At 53.9% G+C, this 10,353-nt stretch overlaps 1 protein-coding gene across 1 annotated transcript in view; it reads right to left on the bottom strand.

Annotated features, from left to right (window-relative positions):
- The window catches only part of LOC107109164 (carbonic anhydrase 9-like), a 29,168-nt gene extending 18,868 nt beyond the window's left edge, over nucleotides 1-10,300 (bottom strand). The window contains exons 1-3 of the mRNA XM_015409737.1: nucleotides 10,222-10,300; nucleotides 5,378-5,416; nucleotides 4,511-4,681 (exon numbers count right to left, since the gene is read on the bottom strand). Coding sequence (XP_015265223.1) covers nucleotides 4,511-4,681; nucleotides 5,378-5,416; nucleotides 10,222-10,300 — 289 coding nt within the window. The remainder of the gene's footprint in view (nucleotides 1-4,510; nucleotides 4,682-5,377; nucleotides 5,417-10,221) is intronic.
- Between the last annotated feature and the right edge of the window lie 53 nt (nucleotides 10,301-10,353).

A 10,353-nucleotide genomic window follows, 5' to 3' on the forward strand; every position in this document is an offset into this window, starting at 1 on the left:
ACCGCTCTGACACTGCCAGCAAGTCCTTCCTCATGTTCAGCTGAACATTCTTTTGATCTAATTTCAACCCAAATCAAATTAAATCAAATCCATGAATATTTCTAGCAGTTTTCATGACATTTTATGGGGCTTATGGTTACGATGATGATGAGATCACTCATCCAGACGTGGATCTGGCACAAAACTGCTGAACATTTCTGAAGTGGCCACAGCAGGTGTCTTCAGACTATACCTTTGGGTATTGATTTCTCCGTAACTCATAACCCATTATGATTGCCACTTGTAAGATACAGTCCAGCTACGGAACTTATAAGAATTTGCCCCTTATAAGACACAGCAACCCAGACTGCTGGCTGATGAAGGACTGGAATGACCAAAGCAACATGCTCGGCTAGGCTATGCTCCTGCAGAGTGCCTGGGGTTGGACTAGATGACCTCCAAGGTCCCTTCCAACTCTAACATTCTAGGATTCTATGGTTGCCTTTCCGTGTCTACAGTCTGGCTCTTATTCCATCCAAGGGACTCCAGAAGCCGTAGATAAAAAGGGCATGGGCAAGGTCACCTGGACTATTCCCTATGAAGACTCTGAGAAAAAGCTTTGTAATATGTGAAGTTCTGATGTCCTTCATTTTGCAACTGTGACCCCCCTGCTGGGAGGACGGGAAACCCAGAAAAACAAGCATCATTGGTGACTGACTAGTTACATCTGCTGTGACAGCTCTGCCTTTGTGCGATGGATGCAACTGGCCAGCGGCTGGAGAGACTCACGTCTGACATGAAATCGCTGCTGAAGATAATGCCTTAAAAGGCAACAGAAAGCCAAGCTTGCAATTTGAATTAAAGACCTGCTTATACATTGCCAGATTGGCAACACTGACCACCCAAAATGTCCAGCATTTACCCCCAAATCTCCAAGTCCAATAATCCTGGAATCCCCTCTGAAAGCCACAGCAATACAGGTTGCACAGGCCCTGCTGTAGGGTGGGAGTGGGGAGGCAGGGGACACATTGGCAGAGCAACCTCCCCCCTCCCCCCCCCCCCCCCGGGGGGCTGGTGTCTGTTGGGACCACAAACAAACACGTGTTTCTGCCAATAGCTTGAGAGACTGACTGAAGCTCCCCTGCCCATGAAAATGCCCTCTGTGCTCCCGCTGGTTGCTGTTTCTGGGCAAATGGTTCTGGGCAGTTCGCCATCTGGAGGGCAGTGAGGTGTCAAGTCATCTGGGCCTGAGCAGGCAGTGGGTGTGTGGCTCTCAGTCAAGCCTAGTTTGCCCCCTCCCTGGAGAGCAGCATGGAAGATTCACCGGGACAGTCCTCCCAAGGGGGCACCCCCTGACAGTTTGGCTCAGTTTGGGCAGTCAGCCAAAACAAACTCATTCCTCTTGCCCGCTCAAGAGAAAGTGGGTTTCAACCACTGGAGGTTTAGGTCAGCTAGGATCAGGGCCAATGCCTCCCTCTAAGCTGTGGAGCCCTGTGAGCAAAAACTCCACTTTGTGAGCTCCTGGGCATTAAAGTTGTGAGCGAGCGATTTGGCTAGTGCATAAATCAGTTTGCTCTGGAGCCCTCCTTCTGGAGCGGAGACAAAAATGTCTGGGCCGGAGGCTAAAAAACTGTTGAGCTAGCTCACACTAACTCAGCTTAGAGGGAACACTGATCAGTGCCGGCATCCCAACTGCATGGCCCTGGGAGTTGTTCTTAGCTTGGTCTCTTTCTTCTCCACTTCCTAAAACAAGCAACATGTTTATTAAGAGAAATGACAAGATAATCCAGGATAGGCTCAGATTAACTCTCTTCTCTCTCGAAAGATATGGCTGGGATGACCCCTGTGGCTGGACTGTAGTCACTGAAGGACACGCCCTGTCCGAGAGAGTGCAGCATGGCGGCGGAGGGGTGTGGCATTGTGTGGGAAAAGGAAACCACTGTGCACACCTGCACAGAAGTCCAAGAGGGGGAGCAGGGCAGCCCTACGGGATGCTCATTGGGGCAGGAAGAATACCTGCTGGGAGGCAAATGCCACCAGCCAGAGAATGGTCCCTGGCACGCGGTGGCAGTGGTTCAGGCCAGAAGGATGACCCTGCACCCCCCGCCCCTCTGCAGCCCTTTGGCCGCCGTCTACCCCTGAGACTATAGCCCACCCATGGTCAGTAGGTGGTTGCCACCAGCCTGGGCCAGAATCTGACAAGTTAGATCCTGCCTCTCTTTCCCATGCACAGGCCCTACCCTCTCCTAGCTAAGCATGCAGCCTGGGTGTCAGCTGAGAGATGGCAGACGCAGAAGAACCCATTTCTTTTGCGCCTGAGCAATCTGGGGGCGACACGGGGGCTGTTAAATAGAAAAGGGCTGTTTGGGAAACAGAGGAAGGAGGGGAGTGTCTTCACAAATTGGGTACGTGGGTACTGGCTTGGATGAACCACTGGTCTGTTCTTCTTGTGTTCTTATATTCTTACAACGTCGCATATAACTACTTGCATGGGAAAGAGGGAGCAAGGAAGGATTTCAGACACACATGGGGGGGGGGATGCAAAACAGAGATGAAACGCAGTAAGCGAACGCAGTCTGAATCAACGGATTCCCCACACTGTAATGGGGCTTATTCCAGTTCACAGATCCGGAGCCACGTCAGCCTCATGTGGGCCTCACCTGGAAGGAACTGGATGAAGGCAAATGAACCTCAGCCGGGAGAAGAAAGCCAGCTCAGGGTCCCACTCACAAGCTACTGCTGATCTCTCCCACCCACCATCAGACAACACATTGGCCACCAGTGGCTGCTCACCCAAAGCGACGGGGAAAAAGTACTCTACATGGAAGCCACTACCACCCCATGGCTGCACTAGATATCGAAGCAGAACATTTTTGCCACCGAGCCCAAACTGACATGATCAAGAAACATCATTTCTCACAACACAACCTCACCGATGCTGAAATAAATTCAGTACACAGCCCCAGAAACTACCCAGGCATCGTTATTAAAGAAGTCCATCATGGACTACATTCAAGAACCTGAAAGACAATTCTCCAGCACCACTTTCTACAAATGCCTCTCCTAGAGGGATGCCGGGCCCCTGGTGGGGGCGGGGGGATCCCCCAATTTCAGGGGCTCCTGCCCACTGCTGACCAGCTGGCCGATGGGGGGGAAGCCCCGCCCCCAACAGCAGCCACCTGTGGCCACCCCTCTCCATCCCCTCCCGCCAGATTTACAGGGCCCTCCAGCTGATTGGTGGGAACATGTGGCCTGCTGATTGGCTGGAGGGCCCATTACATTTGGCAGGAGGGGCGGGAGAGGGGCAGCTGCTCCAGGTGGCAAATTCACCGCTTGGGATTCTGGCTCTCCAACAGCATTTAAAGGGGCACTTTTGGCAAGGGGGGTGGGCCCTCCACTGAATCCCAAGTGGTGAATTTCCTGCTGGGGATGCAGGCGCATCCCCAATGTGGTGATGTCACTTCTGAGTTCCCTCCCCCTCCAGAAATACCTCCCAAAGTCCCCTGCTGGGAGGAGGCAGGGCCTGGCAGACCCCACTCAGGAATACCAAAAAGAACTGAACAGTGTTATGAAGGAATCACTCATACAGGAACAGATCTATGCAGATAGATCAAGATGGGTAGCCGTGTTTGTCTGCAGCAGTAGAAAAGAGCAAGAGCTCAGTAGTACCTTAAAGACCCGCCACAAGAACCTTGACCGGGCACTTCCTGTCTTCTGCCCAAAATACACAAGCCAAAAATCCAAGACAGATTCCCAGCCACTTTCCTAAAGACACCAACGATCCATTGTCTGCAGCCAAACTCTACACTATAGCTGCCTCTGCTCTGACAACTCTGACTGGCTGGCAACTGCATGAGACAGGAGATGCTGGACTAGATGGACCTTCACTGGTCTGACCCAGCAGGGCTCTTCTGATGTTCTCATAGGGAACCTCCATGTTCAGAGGCAGCCACCTCTGAATCCCAGTGCCAAGAAGGAACTTCAAAGGAGGGATCGGCCTCTGTACCCTGTTTATTTGATCTTCCAGAGGAACTGGTTGAGGCCTCTGTGTGAGACGGGAGGCTGGACTGGATGGCCACTCACTGGCCTGATCCAGCAGGGCTCTTCTGATGTTCTTCTCAGGGGAAGGCCTCAGCCTCTATGCCCTGTCTGTTGGCCCTCCAGAGGAACTGGCTGGCCACTGTGTGGAATAGGATATGCTGGACTGGAGGGACCCTCCCTGGTCTGATCCAGCAGGGCTCTTCTGATGTTCTTATCAGGGGAAGGCCTCGGCCTCTCTGCCCTGTTGTTGGCCCTCCAGAGGGACTGGTTGGCCCCTCTGTGAGACGGGAGGCTGGACTGAATGGACCAGTTCTTCTTAGGGGAAGGTCTTGGCCTCTATGCCCTGTTGTTGGCCTTCCAGAGGGACCGCGTTCCCTGGTGTTCCCCCCCCCCCCCCCGCTTCAAGAACTGTCCTCATACTCATACAATGTTTGTTCTGGGCCTCTGGGTCCAGAAAAGAGAATTTTGCCCACACCCTAGGCGGACTCACTTGTATGCCCATTGTTCCGGAGGCTGAGCTTCTCTTCGGGGGGCAGATTGTAACCAGAAAGTTGGAAGGGCTGGAGATGGGGGGTGAAGAGGGTGGTGGCTGTATCAATGTTGATAGGTGACTGCATGTGGCCCCTGCAGTTGGGGAAATCTGATTCCCACTGTGCCTTGTCTGGAAGAAAAAAGTGAATGTAAGGAATGCCTCAGACAGATTTCTACCCATCCTTCTATTGTGCCAAGGGCTGTGCCTGGGCACTACTCGACAGGCACCGAGAATGGGTTTGGGCAGGAACTATTATAACGAGAATCACGGGAGATCCTTCATGTTCTCTCAAGAACTGGTCCCAGCCACTTGCGAAGGAAGCTAACAGATTTATTTGCATATAAAGCAACTTGGGTCTAGAGACCCAGAAGGGGAACAACTCCAGCAGCCACCTTGACAAACACAACCACGGGACAGGTTCTTTTACCCAGACACCACCAGGAGGCAGGTTCCCCCAACCCCCCAACCATTAGCTTTTTGTTGACTGTATCAAACCTTGCAAATCTCCCCATAGTAGCCATAGACCAAACCACCACCACTCCCCAGTGGAGAAAAGTCTTTCCACAGCCAAGGCAGGGAAGAAGGGGGAGACTGCCTTGTCATCTGTGCCCCCACCCACCCAGGACAGGGGTGGAGTGGGGGGAACTTCTTTTTCAGGCAGTCAGATCCACATAGACTCAGGCAGGCTTTCAGGGTGGGGCTGAGCTGAGAAGGCCCAGAGACAGGAGGGTCATGTGAAGGAGAGCAAGGTAATCATTAATCCCAGCAAGCCGGTTGGCCAGCAGCCCAGAGAGAGGGCAAGGACAGCTCCTCCAGGGCACTTACCTGCGTAACTCCAGTTCCTGGGCCCGTGGCCAGGAGGACCTGCAGAAGGAACAAGGGGGTGCAGATAATCAGAAACAAAAGCCCTCGCCATGACTCTCCCTCTCATCCCACATTAACGCCCCCCCCCCCGCACCGTGGCTCCCAGGTGAGCCGATGGAGGTGGTGCCCCTCAACCAAGCCTGTTCTGGAAGGGGGCGGTCTCTTCCTCAGCCCATTTTAGGTCAAAAGCGTGTGTGTGTGTGTGTGTGTGTGTGTGTGTGCGCGCGTGCATTCATGAGCCCTACACAAACACCTGAGGCAGTACAGGGCAGGAGTTTTCTTTGGCAGAAGCCACTCCCCACCCTCCCGTCTTTCCCTGCTACACTCTCCCACGCTAGACCGTGAGTCAAAGACTCTCCTCAAAATCCAGGGGCAAGGGAAGGGAGGCTCCTCACAAGGCCACGGTTCACACCTGGGCCTCATTTCCCCATCCTTCCTGCCCCAGATGGAGATCCATTCAAGAGAAAGAAGCTGCCTGCGGGAACGGAGGGGTGTGCCCACGTGCAGCTCCTCTGTCCTCCCACCTGGTCAGACATTCTCATGAGGGTCGAGGGGGAGCGTTCTCCCAGCCCCCAGAGCCCCCCAGAGCAGAAGCCAGCCATGGGAGCAGGAGACAACCCAGAGCGCCACAACAGCTTTTCTGGGGGGGGGGATCCCGATCACTCTCTCTAAGCCCCCCCCCATTCCCGCAGCACTGAGCAGGCAGATGGGGAAGCAGAAATGAGAGAGGCCGAAACTGAGATACAGGTTTTGTGGGGGGGGGGGGGGGGGGCCGCCTCCAGGCAGAGCTTGGGCATCCAGGGGCTGGAGAGAGCCACCCCTCCCTGAAGCCCTGTCCCTGCCCGCCACAGACTGACAGCTCAGAGGGACGCGGATGCGTGGAGTGAAGGGGTGACGCTAGCCCTGCTGCTCAGATCCGATCACGATGCTTCATGTTCAGTATTCAAAGTGCTGTACTGCAGTGCTTACTAAGAGCCCTGAAAGGGAGACCACACCGCAGCTCAGGAAGACGGGGAGGGGCTTGCCGAAGGGCCCCTGGTGACTCAAGTGGGAGAGAGGGCGTTTGAAGCAGGGACCTCTCCACTCCCTGGCCACCGCGTGACACCAGCTGCCACCCAGAAGGCAAAGGCAGGCAGGAGTGCCCTCAACTTTCCGCCTCCCAGTTCGGGAAAAGAAGGCCGTGGCAGGGTGGAGGGGGGCGGTGTTCCAAGCTCCCTCTCCCCAAGCATCGCAGTCCCAATTTGAACCGGGGCCCTGAGAAGTAAGTTTCAAATCGGAACTGGGGGCGCACAGCTGGGTCGATGACAGGCCCCCTGGGAGCCTGCTGTGTAGACCCTGCCTGGCTGCCACAGGTTTGTGAAGGCAAGATCCGCGGGCTGTTTTCAGGCTCCTGCTTCCGTTCATTGCAATGGGTTTCCTCATCTTCAGCATGACCGCGGCACCAGATCTGGACATGCATGGAAGCTGGGAACGGCTCCCCTGGCTGGCTGGCTGGCTGGCTCCCTCCCTCTCGGCCACACAATGGCTCTTTGTCTTCTGCTGCTGAGGCTCTGGTGCCTCAGGAGCCCCAAATACCTCCCCCCCAGTGTTCTGATCCCTGGAAATGCAGCAGAGGAGCAGAGAACCCCACTAAAGCAGGACATGAGGGGGCTACGTAATCGGTCCCGATTAAGGAATGCTGAGCTCAGGGAGTGTGTGTGTGTGTGTGTGTGTGGTGGGGTTTGAATTACAGCTCCCCCCTCAGTGCGACAATAGCTGAGCCATTCTTTCCACAACAGACCCACAGAGAGCCACCCCCCACCCTGCCTTCCTTGGCATACTTCAGAACTCCCTTGCAGGGCTTTTCTCTTTTTTTGCAGTTTCTCTCTCTCAAACAGTAGGCATCCCCCCCCTCCCTCCGGTAGGCTGGCAGGGCTTGGAAGCTCCTCGTGTGCCTCCCGGTGTCCTTGGGAGGTGGACGGAGCAGCGCCTGGGGCTTGGGACTGAGCCAGCTTCCTGCAAGGTGCTAGTGAGGGGGAAGGAAGCGAAGAACTGGCACAGCTCTCACTGGCTCTCTTTGCTTCAGCGGCGTTGGGAGTGGGGGGGGTGGATCCTGGCCCCCTCCTCTGCTGCACAGTTCAACGTGCTTAGGGCCAAGCTAGACAGCATCCACAGACCCGACATATGGATGCAGCTGCCATTCTAATGGGATTGTGAAATGCCACGAGGGTCCAATCCTGATTGGGCCTCCAGCACAGCAGGCTGGGGCACTCTTGTTCCCACAACCCCTCCTCAATGATTTAAACATGACGCATTCAACAATGCAGAAATGACATCGTCAGAGCAGCATACCTGTGTGGCAGCAGGCAGCCCAGACCGTACCCACAGTCCCTCTCCCTCGCTCGATGCCACTTTCTGAACCACATCGTTACAGCCAACGGAGTGACTGCAGAATGGGAGTGGTACACAGCAGCACCCACCTATGGAGGATTCAGTGCGGTCAAGTCGCTTCCAACTCATGGCAACCTTCTTGAACTAATGACCTTCAAAAGGTCCTGTTGCCTTGCTCAGCCTTGCCCAGGCCTTGCAAAGGGCTTCCTTGTTTGAGTCACGCTGGGTCTGCCTCTTTTCCTAACATCATTGTTTTTTCCAGTGACTCTTGTCTACTCATAATGTGACCAAAGTATGATAGCCTCAGTTTACTCATTTTAGTTTCTAGGGAGAGTTCAGGCTTGGTTTGTCCTAGAACCCCCTTATTTGTCTTTTTGGCAGTCCAGGGTATCTGTAAAATTCTCCTCCAGCACCACATTTCAAATTAATCAACTTTCTTCCTCTCAGGTTTCTTCATTGTCCATACTATGATATGAATGATCTTGACCTTGGTCACACCCCCAAAGTACAGCCTTACAGTTAAGAATGCTTGATGATCCACCAGCCTCCTGATATTAACCTGGTTGCCCTCTTCTGGACACGAATGCTGAAGTCACCCAGAACAATCCGTCCAGGTGTCTCCAGCACCACCTCCAAGAACACCTCTGCAGCCAGCTCAGAGAGGGTGTCCATTGAGGAAGGAGAGGGCTGGTAAACAAGCGGAATGACTAATCTGTCCTTAGTCTTCAGTGTAAGGAGCACACAGTCAATGCTGGCTGCAGAGTGTACTTGGAGTCTGTAGAAGTTGAAGTGCTGCCAGATGATAATGGCAACCCCTCCTCCTGGCCACCCATGTGGGTTTGTTGGAGGACTGCCTAACCAGGCAGAACTAGTTGGAACAGATCAAGGTGAGTAGCCACCAGTAGAAAAGAGCAACAGTCCAGTAGCACCTCAAAGACAAACAAAATTTGTGGCAAGGTGCAAGTTTTCGTGAGTCACTGCCACAAATTCTCTTAGTCCTTAGGTACTACTGGACTCTTACTCTCTTAGTTGGGACAGACATACCATGTCATTTCCTTCCAACCATGTCTCTGTTATGCAAGCCAGCTCAATTTCTTTTCCCCCATAAAATCCCAGAGAGGTCTGCAGCTTTATGCCTCACTGATCTGGCACTGCACAACATTAGTGTCGAAGAGGGGGAAATGTGGGCCTTTGTATCGTTTACTCTTGGGACACTATGGAGCTTAGATAGGTGGGAAGCATCCTTGCCAAATACGTGCCATCTCTGAAAAATCCACTTGCATATCTAGCAACTCCCATCTGTGCTGAAATAGTGGATTCATCAGACTCCTGCTCCAGGTAAAGACTGCCCCCACAATCACTAACTCCCTCCTGCATACCCCACATGCAACATGCTGGTGTCTACAGAGAAGACACACAGCAGTCCAGGTCTGCAGTTGGTATGTGTCGATGTTAGCTTGTTCTGTATCAGAGTATTGCTCCTACTTCCCCCCAGGTGTGTCACTGGTGCAGCTCTCCGTCTCCAGTATGAGGAGTCCTTTGCACTCAGTGGCTGGGCCCTGGCCCGGCACCCCCGGACAAGTTCCCTCATCCTCACCCTTTGGCCTGCACCAGGAGGCTCACACCTCTAGCAAGGGTGTGGAAACAGCAGCCTCTCCCCGCTGCTGGCAGTGCAAAAAGACACAGAAAGCATGTTGCCATTCTTTTTTACTGGCCAAAATGCATCCTGTTGTGTCGACTGGTGAACTGATTGTTTTGTTTCTTTTCAAATGATGCTGTTTCAGGCTTCAGATTAGCTGTAAACTGCTTTGTAGAGCTGACTGGATCAAAAAAACAGGCTAAAATCAAAGCCACAAAGACACAATTTTTTTCTTTAGATGGGGGGGGGGGGACACTGCAACTCTTATCCTGTGTAATGTACTGTCGCCATTACCACGTGTAGTGCATTCAGCCTGACATGCCCGGACTTGCCCGGGCTGGCCAGGCAATATTCCTCAGTAGCTTCAGTCGAAAGACAAAGGATCCGTAGGATCCTAGCCGGCCCAATCAAAGGGCCAGCTCCCCAGCCGGGAGACCAATGGTCGCCCGGTTACTGTAAATAGCCTATCGGGAGTAGGGGGTGTGTTTAGGTGTGCTTGGTGGCGGGTTTTCTGAACGCATATAAACCGGCCTGCGAGCTGGTTTCTTTGTCTTGTTCCTGATCTAATAAAGTACTCTTGCTGAATCACTCTTGCTGAATCACTCCACGTTCTGAGTACTTTTCACTGGCGACGAGGATGGGATTTACGACCCCATGAACAAGACCCGGACGCCAACACGAGTACCGCACCGAGCCTGGACGCCGAGACCTCTCCGGGAACCGCGCAACTTCGCATCCCAGCTCTCCGGCAACTGCTCATCGCTCCGCTCCCGGCTCCGCTTCGCACGCGGCTGACCCCTGGGCAGCAGCATCGCTCTCCACGCCCGGTCGCTGCCGCCGCCTAGCCACGCCGCAGGCTTAGCTCGCTCGACCATCGCACCCGCCTCACCTGATCCCCGAGCGTCCAAGAGCATCCACGGAAATGTCG

This window comes from Gekko japonicus, unplaced genomic scaffold (assembly GCF_001447785.1).
Source record: "Gekko japonicus isolate JY-2015 unplaced genomic scaffold, Gekko_japonicus_V1.1 scaffold5112, whole genome shotgun sequence".
NCBI lineage: Eukaryota > Metazoa > Chordata > Lepidosauria > Squamata > Gekkonidae > Gekko > Gekko japonicus.